We start from the raw sequence: 12,919 nt of genomic DNA, 5'->3' as shown, positions 1-12,919 counted from the left end.
CATCCCATACAGAAGCGATTAGCATTTAAACCATATAAAAAAATGCAGATCATAAAATCAGGAAAAGCAAAAAGAGAAAGGGGAGAAAAACTAATCAAATCTCCCAGGAAAAGGGGAGAAACTACAAAGGAGGTTACAAGGAAGACTATAGATTAAAACCTGTTTAGGAGAAATTTCTGATCATCTTTTATCCGAGTATGTGTACTCAGCAGAGAAACGGAAACTGAGAGTTAAGTAATTGGTGACGAAAATCTGGGAAACACATACACAGTAGAAAAATTATACCACACCAACAATAGTCAATATATCAAACGAAACAATATATATATATACGATAGTAACCACAAAGACGAAATTATACACAAACGATCCTTCCCTCCCAAAATGCATGCCTCTTCTCTACAATCTAAATCAAAATTTCTCAAAAAATTAGAAAAGACAAACATCAGGTAAATAGGGAAATCAACAACCCTAAACATAAAACAAAGAGAGATAAGAAACAGCCAAAGCGGTAACAGGAAACCACGAGATCAAAGACATCTTACAATATAAACGGAGACAGAATAGAACTACCCTCCTATGCATCCTCAATATATACCTATAATAAAGGGTAGCACTTCAGATAAAACCACCGTCACAAGCATGTGAGAGTAGGATCAAACAACAAGCATGTGAGAGTAGGATCAAACAGTAAAAATAGATGTAGCATGAAAGAAAACACCAACAGAGATAAAGGGGAAGAAATTACCAGTTAGTAAAAGATCAACAGCTTTACTGTTAAACTGAAAGATCCATTAACAAGTTCAAAAATTGTTGAAGAATCCCTAGTGGCACGGTCCAAAACTGAGGAACCCAAAATTCAAACAGTTAATAAAAACAAATAGATAACTGACACATCCCAACGGGATAGAGGAACGAAAACCTGAATAAACCACGTGTCCAGCCTTCTGCATCAGAGGATCTCAGACTTAACAGACCTAAAAACATGTTGAATATATAAACTACTTAGAAGGACAAAGTATAATAACAAACATGTTAGGAAGCATAACCACCACAAGGCAGAGAAACCCAAAAATCAAACCCAGGAAAGCAATAGCTCATCATGACACCTGAATCAACCAAAGATGCAAGTTACAAGTTCATCCCTATTAAGGAAACATGTAGACTTGGTTAACAAAACTCCAGATGCACAGATATTGTGGAATCTAGACAAACAGGTCGAAACAGAACTTCTACTTTCATCATCCAAATTCCTACACGAAGATAATGAATTCATGTAGAAAGGGAAAATCCCTTGCACTTCACATAAACCAAGCCATCGTCACAAGTATATGAATATGATCAATCATTAATAATAGATGTAGCATGAGAATTACAACCAACAGAGATAAACGGGAAAGAACCAGTAACAGAGATAACCTGAAGTTTTTCTCTTTTAGAACCTGGACTATCTATAACACCATATTATAGAGATATCTGGGAAAGAGGAACAAAAAACCTGAATAAACCACATGTCCAGCCTTGTGCACCAGATGGACAATGTATTAAAATAAACTCGTGTAGGAAGGAATTTATGATCATATTTCATCTGAATGTGTGTACACATGCAGCAAGAGAACCTCGAAAACACAAAATGACACAGGATTGATCGCCAGGTTCGGGACCAGCTGCTTGCTATCTCCCTTGGGGGTGACCAGCGGTTTGAGGATGGCTTACAAATTTGGCTTGCTACACGTTTCTAATCTCTTCCTCACTTTAACTCTCTTGTTTCTAAAATAAATGTTGCACTAGTTGTAAAAAGGAACGCTGTTTCTTTTTTTGAATCTAATTTAACATTTTTTTCAAAAAAAAANTTTTTTAAAAAAAAAAAAAAAAAAAAAATGACACAGGAAAGCAAATCATACCTCACCGACAAAAGCCAATATCAAATAACACAACCAATCATAAACACAAAATTAAACGCAAACCATCCTTCCTTCCAACAATGCCTTCAACCTCTACGGCCAAAACAAAAAAATCAACAAGATTTTTTCAAAAAAAAAAGAAACATCAAAAAATATACGAACCCTAAAAAGGAAACAAAGGGAAAGAAGGGGCCACCAAAAAGAGGTAGGAACAAGGAGCGACGACAGATCAAACAGATCCTTCAAATAAAACACAGACGAAATAGAACAGTGGTAATTGTGTTTGTAATAGGGAAATCATCAGGGAAAGTAAGAAAAAATATGGAGCACGAGAGATCAGAAGAAGCCTAAAAAGATGGTAGACGAGAGGATCCTAAACGAGAAGAAATATTCCACAGAACAATCCCAGAGCCCCGACGCACTGCAACAAAGAGAGAAGATATATCTAGCTTAATAGAATGATAGGGAAACATATCTAACCAAACCTATAAGATGGAAAAAGGACGAATACTGAATATCTTTCACATGAATAAACCACATGTGCAGCCTTCCGCAGAGGAGCTCCAACTCAGGAGACCTAAGAAACTTTCAAAAAAACTACTTGAACCATAATTTGGAGGGACAAAAGAAAGGAATACCTGAATAACTTTCACATGACGAGCCAGCCTTTTGTATTACCAGCAAGATATAAGAACAAACACACCAATTACACAACCAAAACAGAGGGAAAAAAATATAAAATTGAAGTACCTGAAAGGCATTAAGGACACGTTTGACTCCAGAATCTCTTTGGGATTAGCCTGTGATTAGACAAAAAAAAAAAAAAAAACCCCCTTAGCAGCACCATAATCAATTTAGATAAAAGAAGACAAGAGAAATATACAAATGGGAAAGAGGAGGACTACCTGAATACACCATATGTGCAGCCTTGTGCCTCAGAGGAGATCCGACTTAGCCGACCTAAGAGACTTTGAAAAAAGAAGGAATACCTGAATAACTTTCACATGAAGCACCAACCTGCCTTTTGTATTACCTGCAAGATATGAGAACAAACACACCAATTACACAACCAAAACAGAGGGAAAAAAAATAAAATTAAAATACCTGAACGACATTAAGGACACGTTTGAATCAAGAATCTCTTTGGGATTTGCCTGTGATTAGACAAAAAAANAAAAAAAAAAAAAAAAAAAAAAACAAAGAACCTTACCAGCACCATCATCTATTTAGATATAAGAAGACAAGAGAAAGAAACAAGTAGGAAAGAGGAGGATACCTGAATACACCACATGTGTAGCCTTGTGCCTCAGAGGAGATCCGACTTAGCAAACCTAAGAGACTTTAACATAAAGAGACGTTAATTACAGAAAACAAACTACTTGCACCATAAGTTGGAGGGACAAAAAGAAGGAATACCTGAATAACTTTCACATGAAGAACCAGCCTTTTGCATTACCTGCAAGACATAATAACAAACACACCAATTACACAACCAAAACAGAGGGCAAAAAATAATAAAATTAAAATACGTTTTGACTCCAGAATCCCTTTGGGATTTCTCAGCAGCTTCTAAATAGCCNAAAAAAAAAAAAAAAAAAAAGAAGACAATTAGAACGGACTCATGAGAATCAAAGTTACCATTACTTCTTTCGTCTTCTTCAAGCTGATAGAAAAAAATCTGAAACATTGACATTAACACGTCAGGGTGGCTCCCATCTTGAAATCTAATCCTGTCAATACAAACAATTAAAAACAAAAACATTGATNAAAAAAAAAAAAAAAAAAAAAAAAAAAAAAAAAAAAAAAAGAAATCGAGATCGCAATCAAAATTAGAGTATGGTTGAAGATGATGTACCTGGGAGAAGGAGTAAAGTAGAAGACGGAGATTTGAATACCGAATTGCTTCTAGATTGCTTGCGAAAGTTTCTTCCCAAATTCCTCAATCTGTTGAAAAAAAAACGAAACCCTAGAATGTGAAAAGTCAGAATCTAAAAAAAAAAAAACAGAGACTTGTTAAGAGGAAGAAGACTACCCGAGCGCAGAGAAGACGATTCCATCAAAACCCAATCACGGACCGATCATCAAAAGCATCCTCTCGTCGTCGTCGACAATAAAACAGAAAATACTCATTCTCTGACTGCTTCTCCATCACCGCCTGTATCCACCTCAGCTTCTTCCACTTCTTCTTGAAAATACTCTTCCTCGCCTTGAGTATTTTCTCCATCCTTCTCCCAAGTGAGAATCTGAGTTGTTGCATCTTCTGATTCATTCCTTCCCCAATCCCAATTCTCCGCCTCCTCGAAAATCACATCACGGCTCATTGTTATTTTCTTTGAAATGGGATTGAACATTCGATATGCCTTGGATTCTTCACTAACACCAAGGAAAATACACTTGCAGCTTTTGTTGTCTAACTTTGTGCGTTTTGCCTCCGGAATGTGAACATGACCAATACACCTGAAACATTTGGTTTAACACCACTCCAAACTTCTTCAGGTGTTTGATCTTGCAAGGCACTCGTCGGACTGCGATTGAGGACATATGTTATCCACTTCACTCCTTCTGCCCAGAAAACCTTTGGCATCTTTCTTTTTGACAATGTGCTTCGAACCAAGTTCATGATAGTTTGATTACGTCTCTCTGCTACTCCATTCTGTTGCGGTGTATAGGCTGCTGTCAACTGCCGCTTGATACCATGATCCCTGCAGAACTCTTCAAACTCCTTTGAACAAAACTCTCCACCTCTATCTGTTCTTAAGCAACACACGGACAAACCAGACTCTTTCTCCACATAAACTTCTTAAACTTCTGAAATGCTTCAGACTTTTCTACAATCAAGTAGCTCCACATTTTTCTGCTATGATCATTAATAAGAGTCAGAAGATACCTCTTGTGACCAATGGAGACAGGAGTGATTGGTCCACATATGTCAGCGTGGATCAACTGCAGGTTCTTTGAAGCTATCCATGTGCTTTTCTTTGAAAGAGATTCTCGTTTCTGCTTTCCCACCAAGCAGTTCTCGCACACCTTATTGTAAAAACCGATGTGAGGAAGTCCTATCACCATTCCCTTGGAGCTTAGACTTTGGAGACTCTTGTAATTCAGATAAGCAAATCTGCAGTGCCACAGATGAGTGTCATTGGTTGCTTCCACTTGAAGCACCAAGTTAGAGCTTATCATTTGAGCAACAATAACAAACATCTGATTTGCACTCATTTGTGTCTCGACAATGAGTCCCTTAGATGGATGATAGATTTTGCACACTCCTTCTTGGATTAGAAACACCAGACTCCTTTCTTGCAGCTGACCTATGCTTAGAAGATTGTTGCTAAGCTCAGGAATGTAGTACACATCTTGTATTACTTGTATCAACCCATTCACCTTGAGCTTTATGCTCCCTTTTCCTTGCACCGTCATCTTCGTGTTGTTCCCAAGTTTCACTGAGTGTCGAAAGCTTTCATCGATATCAACAAACCACTTCTTTGTTCCAGTCATGTGATTTCTGCAACCAATGTCTAGAAACCACAAGTCTTCCATCTTTGACCCAGTCAGCTCCACCTGTGCCATCAGCAAAAGTTCTTCCTCCTCATTGAACTCAACATAGTTCGCTTGCTTCTCCAGACTAGGACATTCAAACTGAAAATGTCCTAGCTTATGACACTTGTAACACTCAATTAGTGCATTGTTGAACGATCCTCCTCTTCCACGTCCTCTGCCTCGACCTCGGAATGAGCTTCCTCTTCCTCTTCCCTTTGCTCCATTCCAGTCGTAAGCTTCATGAGTCACTTTCAGCACTTGTTCTTCTTTTACGGTTCCTTTGGAGTGTCTTGTTATCTTCTGCTCATGACACCGCAAAGAGCTTTGAAGCGCATCAACAGAAAGACTGTTAATGTCTTTGGATTCTTCAATTGAACACACTACATATGTGAACTTCTCCGAGAGTGTCCACATGATCTTCTCTACAATCTTGGCTTCCTGAATCTCTTCTCCAAGATTTCCCATGTCTGTTACAACTAGCAACACTCTTGAGAAGTACTCTGCAATGCTCTCTGTTTCTTTCATCTCCAAGACCTCAAAATCCCTTCTCAAGCGTTGAAGTTGTGCTCGCCTCACATGCTCATCACCTTGAAACTTGGTTTTCAGAGAATCCCACAGTTGCTTGGCCGTGTCCTTCTGAATTATCTGTTTCAGAACCGACTTGTCGATTGCTTGAAACAAATAGTTCTTCACCTTCAAGTCAGTCAGCTTCCTCTCAGCTAACTCTTGACTCTGTGCTCCATTGAGAATCTCCCCACGAGCTGGCTCAACATAGCCTTTTTTTTATCAGATCCCACCACTCCTTGGATTTCAAGAGATTCTCCATTAGCATGCTCCAATGCTCAAAGTCACCACCAAATTTTGGAATTGCCAGCATGCTCTGACTCTCTCCTGACATCGTGTTTCACTCACCCTTTTGAATTCTCTCTCTCTCACGAAGTTCTCACCACTCAGATCTAGCTCTGATACCAATATGTTATATCAAGTTAACGAGACTGAATGATGAGAACAAAAGCTTGTTCTACTCTTATTCATAGAGGGTCTTAAATAGCCAAATACATGAAACAACTGCCTCCTACATTCTCGGAGGTTTTTAACAACACGAAACAACAACTCAAACAACAACTTCACTAGCCACTACTCCTACTTGACCGGTTCTTATTGACTAAGTTCAAAGACTAAACTAACATTTTATATTTGTCTGAAGCCTAAACATTGGGCCTTAATTATTGTGCAAAGAGAATAGTAATAAATTGTATATGAAGATAGAATCTTGGAATTCAACAAAAAACTTATAATAATTTCTTTTATACATGAGATGATGAGAAGGATTTCAAAGATTCTCTGATCCTACATTAAAATAATAATGAAAATATAATGGTGGATAGGAGTCACTCGAAAAAATTCGATTCTCTCTTGTCAATATAATCATATCAATCACTAGGACACTGTTCTCACCTTTTTCTTCATGGCGGACGGTGTTGGTACACTTGCTTATTAATGTCTAGTTCTATTTTATAAAACTTTGCAGCTGTGGAAGATGTGTTTAGTCAATACCGATTTCTCGTGATTACTGATAACTAAAGTATATTCTTTACGCCTACACTTGTCGTATTAATTATGTTAAATCCCACGTAAAAGTATCCATCCACAATTTGTTAAAGCTCGGTGAGCGAGCGTTCGGTGTAATTTGGGAGTTTAATTATGGGTTTTAAATAGTCTCTTGAACATCTACTTAAATTACCTCATCTACTTTAATTTTAGCATAACTTCATACCACTAATTAATATGAACAACATCAACAAGGGACCAGTGACCACAAGCTACTTATTAAGTTCGAGTGGTGCAGCTGGTAGTGGTAGATGACTTACAATATAGGTCAAGGTTTTCAAAAAACAAACTCATCATACAAGGCCATTATTGTGGCTCTGCATCTTCAATATTAGTTGTAGAGATTTGATTGAGATGATAAAAATACGTGATTATAAATATTACGTCCCTACAAAACCATTATGAATTTTGGAGCACATCAAATCCATATTCATAGTCAGAACTCTTATTCGGGTTCAACAATTGATTACCTTAGAGTTGATGTCTAAATTTTGAACGATACAACATAACAATATATAGTTTAGTTTCTCAAGACGTTTCCATGCATACCATTATTTGTTTTTTCTCTGCTCATATTCATATTTAGGTACGTGAATAAAAATATCATTCTCGAAACTAAATTTTCATAATTCGTTTTCTAACTTTTCGTTTCACTTTCGAAGAAAACACTACGGCTACGCGTGGCCTTTGGAAAGAAATTCCACGTTATATGGAGGAACATAATGATGAACATTATAATATATACAAGCACTTAGGCAGCAGAAATTCTTTCTAATTATATAATCCTAAACTTGGTATATCCTTGTCATATTAATGTATTATACATCTATGAAATATTTGAAGTAATAATGAGTTTCACAACTTTGTTGATTAATATAAACACTGAGTGATTAAGTCGAACCCAAAAGGTACGGAGGAGAAGAAGCATTCGATTCTTTCTTATTTTCTTTTATTCATATCTCACTAATGATGGTGGAGAAAAAAAGAAAATACCTAACAAACAAATATTGTCAAAATTGAAATAATTGTCATACACAAATATTCATATATTTTTAGCTAATTAAATTATATTCCTCACTTTTCATGGCTTATATAAGAAACAGAGCAAACACTAACCAAAATGCAGCAGCAACTACTATCATCACCCATCTCCCTAGTTTTATTTTGCTCTTCTTTGTTTTTGTTCATAGCTTTGTAATTGTCTTACTTCTCTTTAAGGCTCAATAAGAGGAGGTACTATTACTACGTTTCTCTTGAATTTTTTTACGTATATTTAATTTAACATTACAATCAGAAACTAGTTTGAATATCTTGCTCTCTCAGATTCCTGCACACATTATTCTCACATTATCATAAAATTATATTTACAATGTTTCACACATGGTTTATTAAATTTCTACCATGCATATCAATATATCTATACTTGCATAGGAAGCTGTAAGACATCCATTTGAATGAAACAAAATTTTAAGCTCAACTAAAAGTTCTGAAATAGAATTTTGACATTTTTAATACCTACAAATGAATTCTATTTTGTTTTAACACCAAGTTGTAAAAGTCCTTATAGTAAAATCTATTTCCGGTTGAGAATACACCGATTCAATTTTATCCGAATTGAATAAAAATTACATAACACGTTATTTTAGTTCACCCTCCCACGGTCATAGTAAACTAAGACTGGTTTTTTCCTAATTAACAGATGGGTGAAACCGCTGCCGCCAATCGCCACCATCACACCCACCATCACGGCCACCAAGTCTTCGACGTGGCCAGCAACGATGCCGTCCCTCCACAACCGGCTTTTAAATGCTTTGACGACGATGGCCGCCTCAAAAGAACCGGTAAAAATTTAAACATAACAAATATCCAACGTTCGTTTCTTTCATTTGTTTTATAAACGTAAATGCTAAAACGCAAAATCAAAACGCGTTTTTATATCAGGGACTGTTTGGACCGCGAGCGCTCATATCATAACTGCGGTGATTGGATCCGGCGTTTTGTCATTGGCGTGGGCGATTGCACAGCTTGGATGGATCGCTGGCCCTGCCGTGATGCTATTGTTCTCTTTCGTTACTCTTTACTCCTCGACACTTCTTAGCGATTGCTACAGAACCGGTGATGCAGTGTCTGGCAAGAGAAACTACACTTACATGGACGCCGTTCGATCAATCCTAGGTACCAATACTCTCGAATCAATCAATACTGATTTGAATGCTCTGTTATAGCTCTGCTTTTTGTTTTGAGTATTGAAATGCTCTGTTCTCTTGTAGGTGGGTTCAAGTTCAAGATTTGTGGGCTCATTCAATATTTGAATCTCTTTGGTATAGCGATAGGATACACAATAGCAGCATCTATAAGCATGATGTGAGTTGTTTTCTTTGTTTCCTTTCCAAACATAATTTAACATAACCAACGGAACAAAGAAAAACGTTTTTTTTTTTAACATTTGCATACTCGGATGGATCACGCAGGGCGATCAAGAGATCGAACTGCTTCCACAAGAGCGGAGGAAAAGACCCATGTCACATGTCGAGCAATCCTTACATGATAATATTTGGTGTGACAGAGATCTTGTTCTCTCAGATTCCTGACTTTGACCAGATATGGTGGATCTCCATTGTTGCAGCTGTCATGTCCTTCACTTACTCTGCCATCGGCCTAGCTCTTGGAATCGTTCAAGTTGCAGGTAAAAATTACGTACAAAAGAGTGAAAGACTCCCATAGTCTTTACGAGAATCGAAAAAAGGCTAAATCTTGATATGAATTCTCTCAGCAAACGGAGTTTTCAAAGGAAGTCTCACTGGAATAAGCATCGGAACTGTGACTCAAACACAAAAGATATGGAGAACATTCCAAGCACTTGGAGACATTGCCTTTGCATACTCGTACTCGGCTGTGCTAATCGAGATTCAGGTAAATAAATATATATACAAAACCTTTCTTTGCACACAAGATTCAACTTTTAGGTTTAAAAAAGAAAGATTCAGCTTTTTGACTCTTTTTGCTCTTGTTATTTAGGATACTGTAAGATCTCCGCCGGCGGAATCGAAAACGATGAAGAAAGCTACAAAAATCAGCATCGCTGTCACGACTATGTTCTACATGCTATGTGGCTCAATGGGTTACGCCGCCTTCGGAGATGCAGCACCAGGAAACCTCCTCACGGGTTTTGGATTCTACAACCCGTTTTGGCTCCTTGACATAGCCAACGCCGCCATCGTCATCCACCTTATTGGAGCTTACCAAGTATTTGCTCAGCCTATCTTCGCCTTTATTGAAAAATCAGTCGCAGAGAGATATCCAGACAATGACTTCTTCACCAAGGAATTTGAAATCAAAATCCCCGGACTCAAGTCTCCATACAAAGCAAACGTTTTCAGGATAGTTTACCGGTGTGGATTTGTCGTTTCAACCACCGTGATATCGATGCTAATGCCATTTTTCAACGATGTGGTTGGGATCTTAGGGGCGTTAGGGTTTTGGCCCTTGACGGTTTATTTTCCGGTGGAGATGTATATAAAGCAGAGGAAGGTTGAGAAATGGAGCACGAGATGGGTGTGTTTACAGATGCTTAGTGTTGCTTGTCTTCTGATCTCGGTGGTCGCAGGAGTTGGATCAATAGCCGGAGTGATGCTTGATCTTAAGGTCTATAAGCCCTTCAAGTCTACATATTGATGAAACAACAAGGATGTTGGGTGTGTAAAGTTTATTGTTTATTTAGCATTTCAAAGAAAACTTGAAAATGTGTATATTGTATGTTTTAATTTCGTATGGTTTCATCTCTGTAATAAAATTATAAAATCTGCTATAAATTTCAACCATTATATAAATCTCTTATATAAACTCGTGTGTTTTCTTCTCTATATCACATTAGTTTGTACGTTGTAGTGTTGGTGTTTCGTGTTCAATTGATAAAAATGCTCTCATTTTGATTTGAGCTCTATATATTACTGAAGTGTCCAATTGTTTTCGTTTAGGTGGTTAATATGAGAGATTTTTTTTTTCCAAATTGCAAATTAAACATCAATAACCGAATGGTTTAAACAACGTAGTCTACAAAAAAATGATTTCTTATGTTTTTTTATGTAATATATTGCAATATTGCATCTTTTATGTTGACAAACATGGTCATGGTAAAATGGAATTTGATCAAAGTGAGACACTGACAGTTCAGTGATTTTATATATAAAAAAAAGGAGCAATTTGGATGGTTTAGCATAAAAGAGAATCTCCTCAAATAAGTATAATTGAGCTGTCCACCCAAAACAAAAAGCCTTTTTCAAGAAAATCATATAATGTGGTACCTTTTTCTAATAGCCTATCTTACTTATCAAAAACATGTGGGGTTCTCGGATCTTGCCAATGATCAGAATCTTTGAAAGTATCTACGACTGAGGCACATGTTTTAAAACAACTCAGAAACTTTCAAGATTTGTTACCAATAGATTTAGCTCAGGGAAGAGATGTGAATATGCCTTCTTCTGTCTTCTCAGTTATTCAGTAATCAGAGGGTAAATAGTTTCTTACAAAGAGGAATGCTTCTGATTAAAAGATTGAGAAGATGTAGAGAGCTCATCATCCAACAGATGCTTGAGTTGCTTTCTGTGTTGAGTTTGTGCTGTTTAAGGATGCAGCTGCTGCTTCACGCTCCTGCCGGATTCTCTCTCTCTGTTAAGATTTCATGTAACAACAGAGAAATAGAAAAACGAAAGTTAAACAGTAATTGACATGAGATGCCAAAAAAACGGGAGAAAACAGAAAAAAACAGCACTAGAGTTATTGCGTATTTGATAATGCAACATGATCCAATTTGTTAATTTAGAATGTCAAATCTGAGAGCATACTTCATGCTACCTATGCACATAACCTACAGGAGCAAAACAGTTAGCTCCAAGCAACGTCTAAAACCTTCTATCATCTAAAAAGTTAGCTCGCAGTCTTCAGCTATTAGTGCAACAACTAGTTCGTATTTAAATCATAAGTGACACGAGAACTAATTTGGCCACAAAACAGTTTACTTGAGTCAAATCATCAAATAGCATCATATGAATACACTATATGTGAACTGAACAATAGCTCTCAAAGGCTTGCATTTTTAGATGGACAAATATGCCTACAAAAGAGATTCGAGCCCTTTAAAGCTTAAATCGCCCTATCAAAGTATCCGAACTAGTTACCATGATCATAAACCAGATGAGTTAAACTACACACTTGGGGGATATAGAAACAGAATGAAAACAAAAAGTGATCATTGTCTCCAAGTTTAATCTAAAACACACCCTTCTCTCCCAGTAAGGCAAGAAGCAGACAAAATCATAGACAGGGGTAATGGTCTGCACCAAGAGAAAGTTAATTCCAGTGAAAAGTAAGAGTCCCTTCAATGGCCTTGTTCTGTGAGGCATCTTTTGATTTCCAACTCAAGAATCTTTAGCTCTGTTATCATTAAAATTCACATCACCCAGTCAATAACTGTAATGATTCAGCTCAATCCTAACTTATCTTATCAAAAACATAATCAAAGCAGCAAAAGCAAGTGATTTTGATAGGGAAGCAAGGTTTTGGTGTGTGTGTGTTCATAAGAAAGTTTTGGTTGAGAATCTACAGATGCAAAAAAAAGTATATGATGGGTACAAACCTGATGCAAGTAAGAGAAATCTGGATTTTGATTCTCCGGAGAAGAAGTAGAAGACGATTCGCCGGAGATGCTAAGAAATCGTCGGAGACGGAAGAGGGAACAACACGGTGGGTAGCAGCAAGTAGCAATTTAGGTTTCTGTTTTATTTCCTTTAACGACGTCGTTTTTGGTTAAGTGATAGTGAAACGATTTGACGGTGGATAATTGCGCAACGTGGCTACTTGCTCAGCCA

The 12,919-nt window shown here is 37.2% G+C and overlaps 2 protein-coding genes across 2 annotated transcripts; one reads left to right on the top strand and one right to left on the bottom strand.

Annotated features, from left to right (window-relative positions):
- LOC104708199 (amino acid permease 2-like) lies at positions 8,168-10,889 on the top strand. The gene is made up of 7 exons (XM_010424719.2): positions 8,168-8,285; positions 8,752-8,893; positions 8,994-9,227; positions 9,323-9,416; positions 9,524-9,738; positions 9,826-9,965; positions 10,071-10,889. Exons 2-7 carry the CDS (start codon positions 8,752-8,754, stop codon positions 10,725-10,727), a joined length of 1,482 nt encoding a protein of 493 aa, XP_010423021.1. The 5' UTR covers positions 8,168-8,285; the 3' UTR covers positions 10,728-10,889.
- LOC104708198 lies at positions 11,473-12,842 on the bottom strand. The gene is made up of 3 exons (XM_019228966.1): positions 12,688-12,842; positions 12,332-12,485; positions 11,473-11,720 (listed from the first exon to the last, which is right to left on the bottom strand). The coding sequence occupies exons 2-3, from the start codon at positions 12,452-12,454 to the stop codon at positions 11,628-11,630; spliced, it is 216 nt and encodes a 71-aa protein (XP_019084511.1). The 5' UTR covers positions 12,455-12,485; positions 12,688-12,842; the 3' UTR covers positions 11,473-11,627.

Source organism: Camelina sativa, chromosome 8, assembly GCF_000633955.1.
Source record: "Camelina sativa cultivar DH55 chromosome 8, Cs, whole genome shotgun sequence".
NCBI classification, from domain to species: domain Eukaryota; kingdom Viridiplantae; phylum Streptophyta; class Magnoliopsida; order Brassicales; family Brassicaceae; genus Camelina; species Camelina sativa.
The sequence above is the reverse complement of the archived record's forward strand: the minus strand, read 5'-3'. Positions and strand labels throughout refer to the sequence as shown.